Source organism: Triplophysa rosa, linkage group LG22 (assembly GCF_024868665.1).
Source record: "Triplophysa rosa linkage group LG22, Trosa_1v2, whole genome shotgun sequence".
NCBI lineage: Eukaryota > Metazoa > Chordata > Actinopteri > Cypriniformes > Nemacheilidae > Triplophysa > Triplophysa rosa.
Window position 1 is genome coordinate 17,225,282 of NC_079911.1, and position 21,264 is coordinate 17,246,545.

The following is a 21,264-nucleotide window of genomic DNA, read 5'->3' on the forward strand; positions in this document are numbered from 1 at the left end:
TATATACACTCACCTAAAGGATTATTAGGAACACCTGTTCAATTTCTCATTAATGCAATTATCTAATCAACCAATCACATGGCAGTTGCTTCAATGCATTTAGGGGTGTGGTCCTGGTCAAGACAATCTCCTGAACTCCAAACTGAATGTCAGAATGGGAAAGAAAGGTGATTTAAGCAATTTTGAGCGTGGCATGGTTGTTGGTGCCAGACGGGCCGGTCTGAGTATTTCACAATCTGCTCAGTTACTGGGATTTTCACGCACAACCATTTCTAGGGTTTACAAAGAATGGTGTGAAAAGGGAAAAACATCCAGTATGCGGCAGTCCTGTGGGCGAAAATGCCTTGTTGATGCTAGAGGTCAGAGGAGAATGGGCCGACTGATTCAAGCTGATAGAAGAGCAACTTTGACTGAAATAACCACTCGTTACAACCGAGGTATGCAGCAAAGCATTTGTGAAGCCACAACACGCACAACCTTGAGGCAGATGGGCTACAACAGCAGAAGACCCCACCGGGTACCACTCATCTCCACTACAAATAGGAAAAAGAGGCTACAATTTGCACGAGCTCACCAAAATTGGACAGTTGAAGACTGGAAAAATGTTGCCTGGTCTGATGAGTCTCGATTTCTGTTGAGACATTCAAATGGTAGAGTCAGAATTTGGCGTAAACAGAATGAGAACATGGATCCATCATGCCTTGTTACCACTGTGCAGGCTGGTGGTGGTGGTGTAATGGTGTGGGGGATGTTTTCTTGGCACACTTTAGGCCCCTTAGTGCCAATTGGGCATCGTTTAAATGCCACGGCCTACCTGAGCATTGTTTCTGACCATGTCCATCCCTTTATGACCACCATGTACCCATCCTCTAATGGCTACTTCCAGCAGGATAATGCACCATGTCACAAAGCTCGAATCATTTCAAATTGGTTTCTTGAACATGACAATGAGTTCACTGTACTAGAATGGCCCCCACAGTCACCAGATCTCAACCCGATAGAACATCTTTGGGATGTGGTGGAACGGGAGCTTCGTGCCCTGGATGTGCATCCCACAAATCTCCATCAACTGCAAGATGCTATCCTATCAATATGGGCCAACATTTCTAAAGAATGCTTTCAGCACCTTGTTGAATCAATGCCACGTAGAATTAAGGCAGTTCTGAAGGCGAAAGGGGGTCAAACACCGTATTAGTATGGTGTTCCTAATAATCCTTTAGGTGAGTGTATGTAGCCTATAAACACCCTACTGTACATATTGTACATACACCATACAGTACACCCTACACTCGACAGTGCACCCTATTGTACAATGTACATTACATACTACTACACATCCTGTCTTCACCCTTCTGTACACTGTACTGTACATGCTTCTTTCACCCTAATCTACACCCCCTGTACACTACTGTACTGTACACGCGGTCTCACCAGAGGACACAAACACATTTGTGACAATGCAACTGTGCTGTATTTGTTGTTCTCTCTAGACTCTGCACAGGGCCAGTCAGGTGAGCGAGTGCTACATCATCGACGCTGAGGTGATCACACACGACGTCCCGTATCACGACTACTTTTACACACTCAACCGGTACATGCTCACCAGGGTCGCCAAGAACAAGTGCCGTTTGAGGTAAACTCACTTTGAATAATCTTATAAATAAAATGTGAACATTATAAAGTTTAGAGCATAAGGATTGAAACGTGGGTCGTGCGCAGGGTGTCGGCTGAACTGCGCTTCAGGAAGCACCCATGGGGGCTGGTCAAGGGTTTCATTGAGAGAAACTTCTGGAGTGGTCTGGACGAATATTTCAGGTATTTAGGTGAGTGTGGACTTTGAATGGGAAGGAACACAATCTTTTAACAGAAAGGTCAAATAATAATCCAAACGCCAATAATAGACTACGTGAAACAATGAATGTGATGTATGTGTCTTTCTCTGTCTACATTGTACGTGTGCAGAGCTGGAGTTGAGTAAAGTACCGCTGCTACTCTCTGAACATCACGCACAGTCTCCCAAATCGAAAGCGTTACGCACGGCCACGGCGAGGCGTCGGAAGAGACCCCTGAGACAGCAGCACCTGGACCAGGCGCTCAGCCCCGTCACCACACCTGAGGATGAGAAGAGCGTCGTCCATCGCATCAAACACGTGGCAGGTGCAGTGTTGGGTGTAACTAGTTACTAAGTAATTAGTTACTGTCATTTAATTACTTTTCTCTTGAAAAGGTAAAGTAAGGGATTACTCTTATTTTTTCTGTAATTTAATTACAGTTACTTTTGATGTAATTAAACTACTGTATATGTGTGTGTAATAGTGGAATTGACATCAAAATTCAGAGTCTAACTTTAAAATCTGTGCTTTAATGTATAATTCTCACATTTGTAATACTTTGGTCAGTTAATAAGAGTACTTTATGTTGTTTAATATTATTTATTTGAAAGAGCCGTTTCATGCCTTGAATCACTTAATTAATCAAGGTTGATATAGGATTAAATAATTATAGGAAGTACTTAAATACTTTTTGGAGAGAGTAATTTGTACAGTAATCTAATTACACTATTGAATATGTAATTAGTAACTAGTAATTAATTACTTTTTGAGAGTAACTTACCCAACACTGGGCAGGTGTGACATCAGGCAGCGGGCCCTCTGAAAGATTAGGATAGTTTGATATTAAAGGGATAGTTGATCTGAAAATGTCAATTCTGGTGCCGTTTATTCACCCTCGTGTCTTTCTTCTGTGGAACACAATAGCAGATGTTCATAAAAGAAAAACAAACTTGCATTTAATGTCTTTTCCATGGAAGAAAGACTATCCCTTTTCTAAGAAACATTGCTATGATCAACAGAAATGTTTATAAATTGTGTTCTGGCAGGATCCACGCAAACCAGACACATGCCGGTTCAGGGATCTGAAGGTCTGGCTCTTTACAGCGTCTCCAAACTCCTGCTCATCGTCAGCTCTGTGTGAGTATTCAAACTGATCACGGGTCAGAAGTTTAATCTCCGTCGTCTGTCACAAACTTACTTTTGACCTTAAGTGCTTTATGTTTGATCTGTATGTCAGTCCACGTGAATCAAATCTATGACCAGGGATAGTTCACCCAAAAACAAAAATGCTGTCATCATGTTTTCACCTTCAAGTTGTTCAAAACCTATTTTTGGAGCACAAAGGAAGGTATTTTGTGAAATGTCTCAGTGGTTTTGTGTCCATACAATAGAAGTCCACGGAGGCCAAAGTTGGAAACATTCTTGGAAAGCTTATTTTGTGTTCTGCGCAACCTGTCATACAGGTTTGGAAAGAGTAAATGATGAAAGAATTTTGGTTTTGGGGTGAATTATTTGATCTCATACAGTCGGTCACACTGTCTCTGTTGTTCATGTCTTTTCTCTCTGTTGTTTTCATTGCATCCTGCAGAATTTGTGTAAGGTATACAGTGTTTTCTTCTGTATCACTGTAGATTGTTATTTGTGTCTGATGTGATTTAACTGACGTGTGTTTGTCTTCTGCTGTTTGTCAGTCTGGTGCTGCTGGTCTTTTTAAACATCATGCTGTTTTATAAACTCTGGATGCTGGAGTACACCGCTCAAACGCTGACCTCCTGGCACAATCTCAGGTCTCAGGAAAGGTATCTTAAAATATCAGTCTTAAAACCACTTGTTCTCTCAGAATGTTGGTTATGAGGAACGTCTGTGTTACAGCAAACTTCCACAGACGCAGATCGAATGGGCCCAGCTTCTGGAATCTCAGCAGCGTTACCATGAGAACGAGCTGGAGAAATGGAGAGAAATCATAAAATCGTCAGTGCTGTTGTTAGACGAGGTGAGATTATCACATTGATGATATTGGGTAATAAAACACGACAAATTTTCAAAGTCTTATTTGTGTGTTTACAGATGAGGGAGTCTCTGATGAAGCTACAGAAAAGTGTCGGATTAAGAGACTACGAATCCGAGGCTGAAGCCAGGAAGAATCATTACCACTGACGAACGGATTCCCGGCTCAGCGAACGCAAACATCTCTCTTGAAGGAGATTTGTTGAGCTGGGCCGGGTGGCGTGGGGCAAGTTAAGTGGGCGGCACGCTCACGACAGCAGTACCTGGAAGTGCAGTCAATCTCTTCTGACAGCAGACACCAGACATACTACGCTGTCACAGCTCTTTCATCCTCACTTCTTCCTTTTCTGGAATGTTACACAAAGAGCCAAAATAGAATGGCATGCAGCGGTGCAAACCTGATTGTGAAATCTTAATGAAGTATTCCTCACACCCAGGGCTAAAACAAAGCGACTCTATTGAATCCTCATTGCAAACGGACACGGGCTGGTTTAAATACTTGAAAGACTGGAGCTGGTGTTCAAACGCAACAGCATCCTTTTTTAAACCTCTTGAAGTCTTGGACCAGGTGAAATTATCAAAGCGTTGCTTGGGACATGTAAACCTTTATTTATAAATCTAAATATATATATGGAACTGAATGATATATACGTGAAATTATATGATTTGTAAGTAGAGTTATATTTGTAAGAGGTTTCCATGGAGAATCAAGGCTGGCTCCTTGATAGCTTGCGCCATGGTGCATCAGATATATGCAACTGATACTGTATTTACTTTCCAGTGTGGAGGAGCGACTTTCCCTGATTGGTTGATTTGCAACTAGTCATTGGCTGCATTACAGTTTGCGTACTACTTTGCCGGTGATAGGAAAGTATATACTTTAATACACAAAGCTTGGACAAACTTGTTTTTAAATTTACGGTGTCACAACTTCTGTTTCATGCCATCTTTAAAGGTCCAGTGTGTCATTTTTTGGAGGATCCATCGACAGAAATGCAATATAATACACATAACTATGTCTTCAGAGGTGTATAAAAACCTTACATGATGAAGCATTATGTTTTTATCACCTTAGAGAATGAGCTATTTCTATCTACATACACCGCGGGTCCCCTTACATGGAATTCGCCATGTTGTTTCTACAGTAGCCCTAAACGGACAAACTGCTCTACAGAGCGCGTTTCGTAAATACGTTATCTCCTTCGGGAAAGAAGCGAAAACTTGACAACATCTTAGTCGTGTGTCAGCCACCCTAGTGCTTCGAAAGGGAGGGGGGGTGAGCCGTTGTTTGCAATTCGCAACCTCACAACTAGATGCCGCTAAATTTCATACTTGGACCTTTAAAAGCACTCCGAGTTGGCATGCTTACTATGATTTGGCATTGTGTACTATTAAGGGTGGATAGTTGGCAAAGTGTGATACAGCCATCATGAGATTCAAAGTTGTGGTCAAACCAAACCTCTCGCTCAGCGATGGTTGGGGCGTGTCAGTGGTTAGTGATGAAACTTTGACAGGTCCTCTCCAGCCAATTGCATCTATTTGTGAATGAGTTGTTTTAGGTACATGATTTTTTTGTTTTGCCTCAGGAATTGATGTCCTGCAGAGAGTTGTTAACAATTTCATATTGCCAATTTTTTTACGTGTTTTTGTTTCGAAGTCGTTCCATGACTTTGTCCATGTTGTATGTTTGTGTTTTGATGGCAAATATACTACACATACTGCTCTGATGTCATAAGAACATATTTGATGTGGCTTGTTCAGCAACTGAGCTGCACAGCTCGTGTTTTGATCCTTTCTTAAACAGACCAGCATTGGTTTTTTTATGTCCAAACTGTGAATTATGTTATGCTTGAATTTACAATATGAAACTTATCAGTATTTAAACCTTTTGGAAATACAGTTCAGTTACCTGAAAAAGATCGATTCATAGGTGCCACAAGCAAAGTGTAATAAATAACAAAATCACAGGCTCGAGTAGAGAAAGTATTTACCTCCAACACGTTAAGCTGTGGTGCTCATGTGGGCGAATGAGATGAGTCTTCACCTGCTGCCCTCTCTTTAGTACCTCTATGGATAAAAGAGTCAAAGAAGCTCAAGAATAAAATAAGATGTGTTTTTACTGGACTGGATCTACTTGCAAGGATCAATTTTAGTCTAATAATGAGTTGTATACTCAACCCATCTAATAATGTTTCCATTTATAGTTTTCCATTTTACAAGCAAATGTGTGTATGTGTTTGTACCCCAGTGTATGACTGATGAAGATTCTGGACTTCAGTTTTCTTTATTCTGTTAGCAAGTCTTAGCCACAGTATTTTTCATTTATTATACAGCACCAATGTGCAGCAGTAAATGTGCATTGTGTGTATTTATAGTCTGATTGTTGAAGTAATGGAGATTTTTATGACTGTTTTCAATGTGTAATGTTGAAGGCCACCGCAATAGTGCCACATTGTACGCTGTCAGGCGCTTAAAGGTCCAGTGTGTCATTTTTGGAGGACAGAAATGCAATATAATACACATAACTATGTCTTCAGAGGTGTATAAAGACGTTACATAATGAAGCGTTATGTTTTTATCACCTTAGAGAATGAGCTATTTCTATCTACATACAGTATTCTCTTACATGGAATTCACCATGTTGTTTCTACAGTAGCCCTAAACGGACAAACTGCTCTACAGAGCGCATTTCATAAGTACGTTATCTCCTTCTGCAAAGAAGCGAAAACGTGACGACATCTTAGTCCTGTGTCAGCCACTGTAGCGCTTCTAAAGGAGTGAGCTGTTTGTTGCAATTCGTAACCTCGCCGCTAGATGCCGCAAAATTACATAACTGGACCTTTAAACAATGGTTGATGGCTGTGACTGTTATAGTCCAGACTAGTGTGAAATGATTGATCTCATTTTAATTTCTAAATGATTTCAGCCAAAAAAACAGAAACAAGTGAAGTCAGGGGCATGAAGTAGAAACCCACTGGATTGTTTTTAACGTTTTTTACATTCACTAAAACGAAAATGTTCTTTCAACCCATGAACTTCATCAACATATATAGTAATAAACTGTAGAAGTGTTTTCATTACAAGAATGAGTTTTAAAATGCTTTTATTGTGACTTCACAAAATGTATATACACAGAAGTATACTGCGATGTATGTACATGTCGTGTACAGTGCACTTCCTACATGCGCTGGGCGCACTGACAAAACATTCAGAAAATAATATATCCAACCAGTGTGTTGTCAAGAAATAGGCGGAATGAATAAAATTATTTAAGATATTTTTCTCATGATGTTTGTTTTATGGCTTCAGTTTTGTTGTGTTTGTCTCCATCAAAGATCAGCATTTCTAGATGTATTGTGGTCATTCCAGTCAAGCATCTGTTGAATATCAAACCTCAGGAGTGACAAGGTGACAAAGTCAGGAGAAGACTAAAAATCCAGGTTATCACACAAAAAATAAATTTTGAACTTTTCCTAAATACAAGTACAAATAGTACTGTTGTTTTGCTTAAAAGTGAAAATAAACTTGTTGTCTTTGCAGTATTTGAGGTTTGAAAAAATACAGCATATTTGCTGTTACTTTGACCGGTTTCTCCAGTTTTCATTTTCTGCAAATGAATGCAAATAGAAACAACATTTTGTATTTGACATTTGGGAAATATATTGTTAGTAGTTTACAAAATGTAACAAAAATTTGACCTAAACACATACCTATAAATAGTAAATTTAGAAAAGCTGAAAATAACATTGAAATGGTCTCTTAATTTTTTTCAGCGGCTGTTTATTGGTGTTTCTGCAACAACGGGCACTTTTGACTTTCCAAAGTAAATAAATATAAACCCCTGTGAATTTTACTTTTAATCATCAGAGTCTGTAATACACATAAAAATGTCAACAAAATTGCATGGAGTCTAAGATTTTAATCTGGAACATGTTTGTTTTTATATTTGTAATTTAATATACAGTAAACCTTGACTGTGGTAAAGACGTGTTGCGGAAATGACATTTTTGCTAATATTGCAGTTTTAATTGGCAGCTAGCAAGGTCTACTACGTTAGTTTTGACTCTTAGCATCTTAATATACACGAACTAAACAGTATTTTAAATGGTTTTTTAAAATGTAGTTCAAAGTACAGAATTAAGCTGTATGGTAAGGACACACAATAAATACTGACACAGAAAATATGATATTTACCTTATATTTTTGGGATCTTGTGATTGAGGTAGTGAGGTGGCCCGATCTGTCAGCAATGTTCTCAAGTGCTAATTTCTGTTTTCATAGAAACTATTACTACACTTTTTTTTCTTTGATAAAATGTCATAATAAAAGCTTTTTTTTCGGTTTGTTGCGGTAAGGACTCAAAAGTGTGGGACAGGCACATTTACTTGAAAAAAATCATTAAAATGATCAGTTAATAATACAAATAATTTTAAAATAATGAAAATGAATATGTATATTAAACAATTGCCTTTGAAATAATGTGACATTTTAATTCAGTTAAAGCTTATTTTACCTATCTTAACATCGTGACCAGAATTTTTGGGACATGAACAAACTTGGTGTTTGGACCTATACATGCTTCATAATTTTGTATTAAATCACATTAATCATTAATTATATTCTTTGTCAAGCTGTGTAATGACACGGTGAATATATTATAGCGTAATATGACAAAATTTGACATAAATATATACTTTCACTGCTGGGACTTCAAAGTGCCCGTAGTTGCAGAAACACCAATATATATATATATATATATATATATATATATATAATACAATATTATCTTATATATCCTATTAAATAAATGTTAAACCTCACACGTTAATGGCACATTTATCTCTCCTGCAGTGAACAATGCGTAACGTCTACGCTCCGCCCATTACTCCCAATCTCCTCCTCCTCCCGGAAGTAAAAAAAAGGAGGAACAAGAGGAAAACACATCCTCCTCTCGCATCTGTTCCTTTCCCGCATTAATGCGTAAATCACATTAATATTTCAGATTATCAGTCAGTTTTAGCTGTATCATGTCTATGAAAGCGCGAAACAGAGAGATCTGCGCCGACTGCAGCGCATCCGGTAAGACAAACCAGACAAACATCGACACATTCTAACAAACGGGTACATCATATGTTACTTTAGCAAAGGGAACGGCTTTGATTATGTATCCGAATTGCCGCTGTTTTATTAGTGAGGGGGATTCGTGATAAAACAAAAGTTGAAGGCCGATCTTGTTTGTTTGTGCTGCAGGGTTTTATTGAAGCAGATATTTACAAACTCTGTTTGTTTAAGCTTGTAAAGCAAACGCAATGATAATCCTCACAAATTACACGCATGTTTGCGTGTAAGAAAAGCGGTAGAAATGATATTTTCAATGGATAAATAGCATTCATTGATTATCGTGATTATATTCAGGCCTAATGAATTGATCTGTGCCGAAGCGGCATCTTTTGTGGAGACCTTGCAAAAATGTACCATAAATAACAAGTTGCAACAGTTTCTGTAAATATAATAATAAAACCCAAACCTTCAATAACTTGGTATTAGCCAAAAGAAAGAAAGTAATTCTAAATCAACCAGGCAAAGTAATCTTACTATATTGATCTACAATTTCATCGTTTTGTTAATGGCTCCCAGTTGTCTGCTTCCCAGATGTGGAAGTTGTGGTTTTAAAGTCTTCTGAATGGTTTCTGTTTCACGTGTTTTTAGTAAATGATGAAGTAACAAATCTGGTCTCTTTTTTTGCTGACTGCACACAAGACTTGCGTGGGGGTTTCACAAGTTTGTGCAAAATCTGTTCATCCGTGTTAATCCAGATTGCTTTGTCATTATTCCAAGGAGGATTTGTGTGCTTCAACCCAAGCAAGAGCTGCAATCTGACCTTTGGTGCAAAGGAGTTTGATTAATGATCTTGGAATCGAAAATATTTCTTGTTGGGTTCACAGAATATTATTAGTCTTAAATTTCATAAATTTTATTTAAATCCATACGTTTTGCATCCCGAATTTTAAATGCATCAACTCTTTAGTAATCTGCTGCATTTAGACAAACTTGGATGCATTCAAACGTTCAATTTCTTTCACACTCTGCTATCACCTGCCTTCAAGATATTGGATTCAGTGTTGTTTATTGAAAACCTATGTCAGTTTACCACAAAACTGTAAAAATGATATTTTATCCAAGCAAGACTTCAAGGTATATTGTGCCGCTCAAAGAAACTCACTTATGTGTGGTATTAATAATCACGAAGTGTGGATCACCGGGCTTTTAATTTTCCTCTTCAGACCCGCGTTGGGCTTCAATCAATCGTGGTGTTTTGATCTGCGATGAGTGCTGCAGTATTCACCGAGGGCTGGGTCGACACAGCTCTCAGGTCCGGCACCTGACCCATGCTGCATGGCCCCTGTCCCAACTGCAGGTGAAGCCACACACAAACACACTCCACTGCTGCCTGTTTTGCGCTGCGTGTTAACTGTGTTTTGTTGGAAGGAAATGTGAGGCATTGTATCTCAGTTCCTCAGAACAGAAATAGAACTTGGTGTGTCTGCGTAGCTTTCCTCATCGACATCCTGTGCTTCTGTTTTTAGACTTTAGAGATCATTCATAACGTACTGTATGCAACACACTTCTCATTCATTTACATTTTGGAACTTCCACTTTTAAAAACGATAACCTGAAATTTGTTTTAGGCATTTGTTGAAAGTGTTCATAGTTAATGAAGCACACTTTTTTCAGGTGTATTTCTGTGTTCGTGTGTCTTTCACAATGCTCAGGAAGTCAATTTATATGTTCGTTTTTTGTCTTGAGCGATTGACAGTAATAATAAAAGCTGAGATGAGAGGACTGACTGAACTAGTTTGGTTCATTAGTTTTTCTTTGGTGTTTATCCACAGATGGTAAAATCCCTGTACAGTAATGGAGCAAATTCAATCTGGGAACACAGTTTATTAGATCCATCTTCTATCATGAGTGGGAAACGCAAAGCCAACCCTCAGGACCGCATCCAGTGAGCTATGGCACCTCATATATCATTGACATTGAAAGCCAAGCGAGTCTCTCGGCGTAAACATGCTTACAATATGCTTTCCTCTCAGCCCCAATAAAACAGAGTTCATTAAAGCGAAATATCAAATGCTGGCTTTTGTTCATCGAATGCCGTGCCGAGAAGATGACAGCATTACTGCTAAAGACCTCAGCAAGGTAAGAAATCTGCTCAAAAGTACACAGCATTTGTTTGAAAAATGAAATCAATAGAATTAAGAATAAAAACCGTATTGATGATGTCACTTTTCCATTGATTTCAGCAACTTCACTCAAGCGTGCGAACTGGCAATTTGGAAACATGTCTGCGGCTGCTGTCGCTAGGCGCACAGGCCAACTTTTTCCATCCAGTAAGTTCCCACGGCAGTCACTTCTTTGTTTTATGAAGACAGTATGAATCGTTTAGTATTTAAACAAAATGTATAGACTTTCTTTGATTGAAAGTAGCCATTTAAAGCTGCAACGGTGTATTTTAAGATGTTAAGAAAGCTTAAAGACAAGTATTTTTTAGCAAGTAATAAAACTTCTATAAATGTTATTTATCTTTCACTGTTATTTTATTTTTTACAAGTTTTATCTAAAAGCATTGTTGAGTTTTTGTTGGTATTATGGTGTGAAGTTATGACACCATGAATAGCCCTTAGTGCTGATATCGCGATCAAAATAAATCAATAAGAAAGTTTATAGGTCCGCTGTGTGATATTTAGCGACATCTAGAGGTGAGGCTGCGAATTGCAACCAATGGCTCACTCCACCCCTCCCTCGTAGTCACGTTTTCGCGTCTTTGCCGAAGGAGATAAATTATATGAAATGCACTCTGTGGAGCAGTTTGTCCATTTAGGGCTACTGTAGAAACAACATGGCGAATTCCATGCAAGGGGACCCGTGGTGTAGATAAAAATTGCTCATTCAAAGGTAATAAAAACATAACGCTTCATTAAGTAAGGTCTTTATACACCTCTGAAAACATAGTTATGTATATTATATTGCATTTATGTCAATAGATCCTCCAAAAAATTACACACTGGACCATTATTTGACATAAACAGTCATAGAGTAACGTGCAATTTTTACATTTCAAACAGAGAGACAAAAGTGTAGAAAGTTTCAGATTGCAGATAAGTTATTGGTAGTTATTTACATTCATACGTTTAGCAGACGCTCATAGTAATAGAAGAACATTGAAGCGATTTGCCTTAGTCAAGCTACTTATTTTAATGAATGTTATTTATTTGTTTTTAAGGAGAAGGGAAATACTCCTCTACATGTGGCAGCTAAAGCCGGTCAGCTGTTACAGGCGGAGCTTCTTACAGTTTACGGAGCAGATCCTGGATCTCCAGACAGCTCTGGAAAGACGGCCATCGATTACGCCAGGTGAGAGAGAGCCGCACTGCGGACTGCAGGCAAACCCCTAGAAATCGATACTGAGATTTAACGCTGTCAATAACGTCCCATCGCAGGCAAGCAGGACACCAGGAGCTGGCAGACAGACTGCTGGAGATACAGTTTGAGCTGACAGACAGGCTGGCGTTCTATCTGTGCGGGAGAAAGCCAGGTCGGTAGATGCGCTACGGCGGGAGGATTTTACATGTGAATGTATCATTTATGTCTGTTATAAAGGACTTAAGAAATTAGTTTTTCTTTTCCAGATCATAAAACCGGTCAACACTTTATCATTCCACAAATAGCAGACAGGTAGGCGATGACTTTCATTTGTAGTGTTTACATTTAATGACTGCATTGTTTTGTTAATATAATCCTTAATCACGTCATTTGTTTTCTTTGCTATGCATGGATAAGAAATGTGTAAGTGTGGCATTCACGTGTGTTTGTTTAAAACAATGAGATGTTTAGAACCACATGACAACAGTTTTCAAACTTTCTTTTTATATACAGCAGTCTTGATTTGTCCGAACTGGCCAAAGCAGCGAAGAAGAAGCTTCAGTCTGTAAGTCTGTATCCCAATCGAAACATCTCCTTGACACCTGAAGTTTGTTGATGTGATTTTTCTTTTTTCAGCTCAGTAATCATCAGTTTGAAGAACTAGCCATGGACGTCTACGACGAAGTTGACAGAAGAGAAACGGATGGAGGTCTGTGAAAAATAACCAACTTTAAAGGGATAGTTCACCCAAAACTAAAATTCTGTCATCATTTACTCACCCTCATGTCATTACAAACCTGTATGACTTTCTTCTGCAGCACACAAAAGAAAATATTTCGAAGAATGTCGGTAACCGAACAATGGCGGTACCCTTTCACTTGTATTGCGTGGACACGAAACCAATGCAAGTCAATGGGTGCCGGTTAACAACAATATCTTCTTTGGTGTTCTGCAGAAAATAAGAAGGTCATACAGGTTTGAAATAACAAGAGGGTGAACAAATGATGAGGGATTTTGCATTTTTGCGTGAACTATCCCTTTAAAGCCAAAAATTCTGATTTCACATTAACCTTTGCTTTGAATGTTTTTAATAATGTCTGTCCTGTGTTGTCGTAGTGTGGCTTGCAACTCAGAACCACAGCACGTTTGTAACCGACACTACGATCGTACCCTTCCTCCCCGTCAACCCTGAATACTCTTCGACCAGGAATCAGGCAAGTCGACAGATTCCCACACATCACCTGGATGGGTTGGAAACGGTTTTGGTTTCCATCTGAGTATAGCATGAATATGTCATACGTTGCAGGGTCGACAGAAGCTGGCAAGATTCAACGCGCATGAGTTTGCGACGCTAGTTATTGACATTTTAGCCGATGCCAAACGGCGTCAACAAGGGAGCTCACCTGATAATGTGAAAGGTGATGAAAAGAATGAAAGAATTTTGGGCGAATTATTGATTGTACATTAAGTTGTTAATTTTGTACGTTGTTTTACATCCAGATAATGTCGAGTTAATTCTGAAGGACATTGGTAACCGTCACGGCAGTGTAAGTCCAGAAATAGATCAGCCCGATTACGACAGCGTCGCATCTGATGAGGAAAACGACCAGGAACCAACATCTGGAAAAGACGAACGGACCAAGGTACGTTGCTAAGACGTTGCATCTTGGTTTGGCTGTCTAGAATTGTGCCTTGTGAGTTCATCTCCTCTCTCAGAGCTCGGAGTCCTCGGATCTCTCGGACAGCCCCATAACAGTCCAGGAGTTCATGGAGGTGAAAAATGCCCTCCACTCCTCTGAGGCAAAAATCCAACAGCTTCTCAAAGTCAACTGTCATCTGAGTGACGAGCTGAGAATCATGCAGAGCAAAGTGAGACCCAAATTTACCACATTCCCTACGGTACAATCGAGTCGGTCTCTGATTGGTGTTTATATATTTCAGCTGAACTCTCTTCAGAATGAGAACAGCACTCTGAAATGGCAAACTCCTGATAGTTTGGCAAGGCCGCAGGATCTCCCGCACAGGGCGGCTCAACGTGGCTGCCGGGCCATGTCGATGTACGAGACCAGCTCAGTTCTGAGGCAGTATCCCCCTAGAGGAGAGACCGCCCACCGCGACACAACTCTGACTCTTCAACCTTTGCTCTCTAATGTAAGTCCAAACCGAAGTTTCCCATTCCATCGTTTTCTTGTTATTCTGTTAGCATGTAGCGGTTGCACCAACTGGTCGATGGGTTTGTGTCGGCTGGTTTACGTTCATGTTTGACGGCATGAGGAATAGATGCAGTAATGCTGCACAGACATTCTCATAAGGCGAACTTTGATTAGATGACTAGTCGATTTGTAAAAATAAGTCGCTGTGCACGCTCTACTAGCTCAGTCGGTAACCCGGGTGAATCATCTTCTCAGGTATGGCTTGATGGTCCTGTCCTTTTTTTGCATTCATATCAGATTAAAAAATTCCACTTGCCCACTTTAAAGACGATCTAAACCCTTTCTAGATTGGGAAGGGTCCCTCGGTGACCACCTTCTCCTCTCTCCCCTCGTTCCCCTCACCTCTGTCCTGGTCCAGGGATGAGAGAACCCAAAGGGTGAAGTACCTGCTCAGTGATCAGGCTGCTGGAAGAGCTTCTCTCTCTATCTGTCCCACATTTACTCAATGCATGAACCTCAGATCTATACAACAGTCCAATGCACAACATGTTCCTCATTGTTCCTTTGCTGGATTACTAACTTTAATCTAGATTTAAAGGGATAGTTCAGATAAAAATGAAAATTCTTGCATCATTTAGTCACCCTCGTGTCATTTCAAACCTGTAGGACTTTGTTTCTTCTGCTGAACACAAAAGATGGTGTTTTGAAGAATGTTGGGTTACATCGGCCCCCCGTCGACTTCCATTGTATGGACATTTCTGAAAATATCTTCATGTAGGTTTTAAATGACATAAGGGTGAATAAATGATAACAAAATGTGTCTTTTTGAGTGAACTATCCCTATAAGGCCTAGGTCAAAATGCTGTTTCTTTCACCATGCAAGAGTGATTGTGACCGGGCCTTTACAAGCACAGCGAAAAACAATAACATAACTCACAACTCTGCTTAATGTATGGAGCCATCACTGCCTCTTTAATAACTTAGGCCTGAAACATCTCTACACAATACGCAAATGTATCGAGCAACATAAACTCGAATTGTGTTCCTGCATATCAATTGGTAGAGCATTGCGCTAGCAACACAAAGGTCGCGAGTTCGATTCTAAATACACTCTTTGAATTCCAAATGCATACATGTAAACCCAAATGAAATCTTATAATATGTGGTTAAATGGTATAGACATCGGCCAAGTGTTCATGTCCGCAGTTGCGTACTTGAGTAGAGTGTGTTTCTGCCTCATTTCTGTTATGCTGATGTTCTGATTCTACACCAAGCATGAAGGTTTGCTGTTTCTTCAAGCTTTGTTGAGCAAGCACTGACGGTCAATAACAGGCTGTTCATGTTTCTATAGACGTTCATTGTGTTTCTCCTGTTTCAGGGCTGCAGCCTGGACGCTCCCAGCCGCTTGTCTGAAAGAGATGACACACTGAACCAAGTCGAGAACGAAGATTCTTGGTTTGTCTTGCTGTTCTCTTTGTCTGAAAAACATGTTTGTCATTTTTTGTGTGTGCGTTGAAACTAAAGTACAAACTAGGGGTGTCACAATATACTGGTACTGACAGTAACCGTGATATTAATATGATTGATATTGTGGAAATACACATCTATGTGTATTATGCTGTATATGAAAATACTGTAAATCATTTTTTAAATGATATAATTCAGTAATTTAACAATTTGGTTACAAACAACTTGTGTTTTGAGCGTAATTCATTGTCAAAATAAACTAAATTAAATATGGATGTGGTTGATGTATTTATTCATTTAAATTCCTTGTGATAATATCGTTATTTGTTTGTTTGATAATAGTGAAAATCGGATATTGTGACAGCCCTAGTACAACGCTTTGGTGTCTTGCAAAAATACATTTTTTTTTTTTGTTGTTATTTATGAATCATTTATAAATTAAAAGATAAAATTATTTAATTATTGTAACAAAAGTAGCTAGGTTTAATTGCATTAATTGTGTCTTTGCCTTTTAATGACCCGAAACATCAGCGTTCCATATTTTTATTTAAACCTTCCTTAAAATGATCCTTTGAAAATGACAATTTTTCTCTGCATTCATTCATGCTATATATTTTTATTGACATCATTTTGACAGCTGGGTGGCCGACGACACAGTCCCGTCATCAGAAAGCGCGTCTGAGGGCGAGTGTGACCCTACATTACCCTGCACAGAGGCCGTCATCAGCAAGACGGAGCTCATCACCAAGAACATCCAAGAGTTACTGAGAGCCGCACAGGAAAACAAACACGAGAGGTATGAAGCATGAGTCAATGGTTTACACTGAGGCACTCTGGCTAATGAAAGTGCCTCGTCTTCAACAGGGGTTCAGTGTTCGGATAGCACTCAATCCTGTTGACACAGTGTATCTTTTGTCTATTTGCTGAGTGAATGGATTTTAAACGCAGCTGGGATTTAGAGCAATACTACATTACCATGGAGCTGATAATAGACAAAATCTAGCTTCGAGATGAGGTTGATTCAGTGGCTTATACACAGTGTTGGGTGTAACTAGTTACTGTAATTTAATTACTTTCCCCTTGAAAAGTAAAGTAAGGGATTACTCTAATTTTTTCTGTAATTTAATTACAGTTACTTCTGATGTAATTAAACTAAATACTTTGTGTAATGTGTGTGCAATAGTGGAATTTTAAAGTCTAACTTTAAAATCCTTGCTTTAATGTATAATTCTCACATTTGTAATACTTTGGTCAGTTAATAAGAGTACTTTATGTAGTTTAATATTATTTGATTGAATGAATTAAAAGAGCCCTTTCATGTCTATCCTTAAATCACTTAACTCATCAAGGTTGATGTAGGATATAGAAAGCAATTAGTAATAAGTAACTAAATACTTTTGGGAGAGAGTAATTTGTACAGTAATCTAATTACACTATTGAATATGTAATTAGTAACTAGTAATTCATTACTTTTTCAGAGTAACTTACCCAACACTGCTTATACAGTGTTTTCTTTTATAAAAAAAGCTTTTTTTTCTATCCAAAGCCACATGATAGTGTTTTGCATTGTCTTACGCAGCATAGGGATTATCAATATGGCACAAAATAAGCAACAATGGATCCGATATTCTGAACACTGAGGTTTTGTTGCTTAACTTGTGCCGGTATTCAATGAGATCAGTGACCGTCATTATGCATTCATGAGAGAATGATACTGTAGTTTTGTGTTTCAGAATACCCAGATCTACACTTGCCATGTAAGCGCCAGCTGAAACTCAAAATCTATACACTACACATTTACATTTTCAAAAGCAAACCTCTGTTTAGGGCGTTGTGTCGTTTTTCCACTGTAGTTTTGATCTAGTCGCGATGCTGTTGCTTGAGATATTCAAACATATTCAATATTCTCCATATTCTAGTCTCTTTATGGTGAATTTTAATACAGAGTAATATACTGAATATTAAATGTTTTCTGCCGTGGAAAAAATTAAGAGACCATTCCAAATGTTCATTTATTCAGCATTTCTAGATGTATTGTGGCCATTTTAGTCCAGTGTCCGTTGAATTTGAACAAAATCAAACCTCAGGAGTGACATAAAGCAACAGCAATGTTAATGTAAAGACATATGAAAACTGATAAAAATCAAGTTTATCACATAAAAATAACTTTTCTACTTTGTACAAATATTACTGTGGTATTGCTTAAAAGTGAATATCTTTTTATTTGAAATGTGGGAGAAATATTGTTAGTAGTTCAAAGAATGAAACATAAATGAGAATTTTACCTATAAATAGAAAAACTGATTTTGAAATGGTCTCTTAATTGAGCATATCTTTAGTTGCACTACATTTCCATGCCATGATTCATTCGCATTTTTGTAATCAATGTCTTGCTTTATATCATCTTATTGATACGATAATGACTTTTTTTTTTTTCAAGCTTTGTCCCGTGTTCAGACAGAATTCTTGATGCAGTGACAGAAATGGCCACATTATTTCCTAAGGTAAGACTCGACAACACCTTCTCATAATGGAGAATAGAATCCTTAGAATTTTGCATGTGCAGTAAATGGTTAAGGGACATGTTCTGAAATGCACCTTCTACCCGGTACAGAGACCGTCCTCCGAGACCATCCGCGGCTCCTTGCGTCTGCTGACCTCCAGTGCCAGTCGTCTGCAGTGCGAGTGTCAAAAGGCATCGCCGCACGACTCGCAGCAGGTCATTCAGTGTGCCTATGACATCGCCAAAGCGGCTAAACAGCTGGTTACTGTAACAACCAAAGACAGTAACTGAATTACGTCTCAACGCCTCCTGTTTATTACGTCCGATGTCATTTTATGTTGTTGCTTTTATGTCAGTATTATTGGTGATGTGTTGTGTTCCTTCATGCGACACGGTTTGGTTTGCCTTTATTGCGAGTATTAATGCATCATTTCAACTTTCAGGGCACAAGGCCTTGATAATCAATGGCATATTTCTTGTGGTGAATTTTTTTAATGAGACTAATATTTTTGCTTCCTATGGTGCTAATAACCGAACAGAACGTCTGTGTTGCTTGTGTGTGTGTGCGTGCGTGCGTGCAAGCAGAACTAGGACTTTAGTCATTTACTTACACCAGAGTTTCAGTAAGAAAAAAAAGGTGTGAGTGTGACGGACAACATTTCCTGTGCAATAACCACATTTTGTCGCCCTGCAAAATGCTACATTACCCACCTGATGTTAATAATGTGTAGTCATATTATGTAGTCCTTGTGTGCGCGTGCGCGCGCTTGGGTGTCTATTATATATTTAAAGGTAAAGTATGTAATTTTTGTACCACAAGTGATAGTTTTTTTTCTGAGCTCTGAGAATAAGCTATGATATATATGTTTGTTTGTTTATATACATATAAACAGGAATGTGAATCTAGTGGTACAGAAATTACACATTTAAAGGGATAGTTCAAATTCTTAAAAAGGAATTACTCTAGTTGTTCCAAACCTATACATTTCTTTGTTTGGTTGAACACAGAAAGATGTTTGGAAGAATGCTCGTAACCAAGCGGTTCTTGGACCCCATTGACCACCACAGTAGAAAAAATGACAATGTTAGTCAAAAGTGCCCCGGAACTGTTCTACATTCTTCAAAATATTTTCTTCAAATAAGTAATTTTTCCTACTATGGTAGTCAATGGTGTCCAAGAACTGTATGGTTATAAGCATTCTTCCAAATATCTTTCTCTGTGTTCAACCAAACAAAGAAATTTATACAGATTTGGAACAACTCGAGGGTGAGTAAACGATGACAGAATTTTTATTTTTGGGTGAACTATTCCTTTAACCTTTAAAGATACACTCTCCTTATACCTGCTGTTATCTGCTCAAATTTCAGAGATCTTAAAATACTCTGGAGTCAGAAGTGAGTTTGGCTGGAAACATTGTTATGTCAAATATATATATATTTATAATATAACAATCATATCTTTCTAGTTATTTTACGTAATCATTTCATTTTTTCCCATCATTGTCCATTCCAGATTGACGTCCACATGCAATTGCTTTTTTTTGTTGAAAGATGGGGTCTGTGCAGGTTTTCATTTATACAGGTCATCACAAAATATATTTTTTCATAGACAACTAGGAAGCAAAATCCTGACTGTAAAACTTTGCCAGTAACTTACTGTAGATTTGATTATTACTTAATATTTTCCTATTAATACTGTTCTTAATTTGAGTTAAACTGTACTTTAATCAAAATTAAAACACTTTGACTTTTGATATTCAAAATGAGCAAGAAGAGACTGGTCTCATTACTGGCATTACACTGCAAAAAATGACATTCTTCCTGAGCATTTTTGTATGTTTTCTAGTAAAAATATGTAAAACTTCATAAATTACTATACATTAACATAACAAGAAAGGAAACCTAAGATATTTCGTCTTATTTAACTAAGGAAAATATGAGAACCAGGTAAGTTTGTTTAAAACAAAAATGTAAAAGAAATCTACAGGAAGTTACTGGCAACCTTGCTGCAAAACTACAGTAAAGTTTTACCGTGCTGTTGGCGTGAATAAACTATGTGATGTTTAAAGGATGTATATTGTGCGTCCAAAAAATATATGTTCATGTGCTGCCTCGTCTGAAATAATACCAATACCACAAATTGTCATTGTGATATTGCAAAGTAATATATGAACAGTTATGTTCCAAAATGAGAACTCCGTTTAAAATTTCTTTCAAAAATCTTTTTTTATTGTGCATTCCAATTAATATCAATCAAACTGCTGTTGGTTTATTTTGATTTAAGCCATAATATCTAAAAGAAAATACAGCTAACTAACACAATAAAACACAACAAAAACATGAGTCATCTCGTTTTCGAACCAAACTCTTCATATGTACCTGTGACATGCCCGTTTGACCTGTCAAAAAACCTTTCTTAACCATTTTCCGTCTCCCCCCAAAACATGATGGGTATTCTATATACTGTTAAGTTAAAGTCTCCACATCTTTTAACAGATGGTTTATTGATAAAAATGTTTTGGCAGAACTAACAAGGATGTTGATCGGGCAACATGTCATACTTGGCAAAATCAGGGTCATCGAACAAAAACACCGGCCACCAACTGCTGTGCTACTAATTGGCTTTATGCACACGTGACATATAGCCCATTGTGTTTTCGTGATACCTTTTCCTATTATGTATTACTACATTGTATTTACATGAAAGCTATGTAAACTGCTGGTTGTATGTAGGCTATACAACTAATCTGGTGGAGTTAAATCTGGTCCTTGTATTTCCTGCTCCTGCAGCTGGCTGACTTTCACCTTCATGTTGATATCTATTAAGCAGCTGATCTTGTTACTAAATATAATAAAACAACATTTTAACTGTATTCGA

General features: G+C 38.2%; 2 protein-coding genes across 19 annotated transcripts in view; both read left to right on the forward strand.

Annotated features, from left to right (window-relative positions):
* Window positions 1–7,140, forward strand: part of gramd1ba (GRAM domain containing 1Ba) — a 50,135-nt gene extending 42,995 nt beyond the window's left edge. For 8 of the 16 annotated variants that reach the window (XM_057320649.1, XM_057320640.1, XM_057320642.1 and 5 more), the window contains 7 exons: window positions 1,491–1,633; window positions 1,720–1,823; window positions 1,963–2,157; window positions 2,879–2,969; window positions 3,524–3,631; window positions 3,705–3,825; window positions 3,900–7,140. In XM_057320649.1, the coding sequence (XP_057176632.1) occupies window positions 1,491–1,633; window positions 1,720–1,823; window positions 1,963–2,157; window positions 2,879–2,969; window positions 3,524–3,631; window positions 3,705–3,825; window positions 3,900–3,989 (852 nt within the window). In that variant the 3' untranslated portion in view covers window positions 3,990–7,140. The remainder of the gene's footprint in view (window positions 1–1,490; window positions 1,634–1,719; window positions 1,824–1,962; window positions 2,158–2,878; window positions 2,970–3,523; window positions 3,632–3,704; window positions 3,826–3,899) is intronic. The other 8 variants (XM_057320656.1, XM_057320655.1, XM_057320650.1 and 5 more) reach the window with 3 other exon arrangements.
* Window positions 7,141–8,751: 1,611 nt separating this feature from the next.
* Window positions 8,752–21,259, forward strand: git2b (G protein-coupled receptor kinase interacting ArfGAP 2b). 3 transcript variants are annotated; one of them, XM_057321414.1, is made up of 21 exons: window positions 8,752–8,918; window positions 10,124–10,257; window positions 10,733–10,845; window positions 10,934–11,039; window positions 11,144–11,230; window positions 12,124–12,254; window positions 12,341–12,435; window positions 12,530–12,575; window positions 12,777–12,828; window positions 12,900–12,972; window positions 13,380–13,477; window positions 13,570–13,681; window positions 13,764–13,906; window positions 13,980–14,132; window positions 14,205–14,414; window positions 14,764–14,853; window positions 15,795–15,871; window positions 16,521–16,679; window positions 17,617–17,640; window positions 18,324–18,387; window positions 18,498–21,259. In XM_057321414.1, the coding sequence occupies exons 1-21, from the start codon at window positions 8,867–8,869 to the stop codon at window positions 18,675–18,677; spliced, it is 2,199 nt and encodes a 732-aa protein (XP_057177397.1). In that variant the 5' UTR covers window positions 8,752–8,866; the 3' UTR covers window positions 18,678–21,259. The 3 variants fall into 3 exon arrangements, with proteins under 3 accessions (XP_057177397.1, XP_057177398.1, XP_057177400.1); XM_057321415.1 differs by lacking the exon at window positions 17,617–17,640; XM_057321417.1 differs by lacking the exon at window positions 14,764–14,853.
* The last annotated feature ends 5 nt before the right edge of the window (window positions 21,260–21,264 follow it).

Coding starts and splice junctions, on each gene's coding strand:
- git2b (XM_057321414.1), top strand. CDS start 8,867: ATGTCTATGAAAGCGCGAAACAGAGAGATCTGCGCCGACTGCAGCGCA. Junction 13,682..13,763: donor CTCACCTGATAATGTGAAAG/GTGATGAAAAGA, acceptor TTTTACATCCAG/ATAATGTCGAGTTAATTCTG. Junction 14,854..15,794: donor GGGATGAGAGAACCCAAAGG/GTGAAGTACCTG, acceptor CTCCTGTTTCAG/GGCTGCAGCCTGGACGCTCC.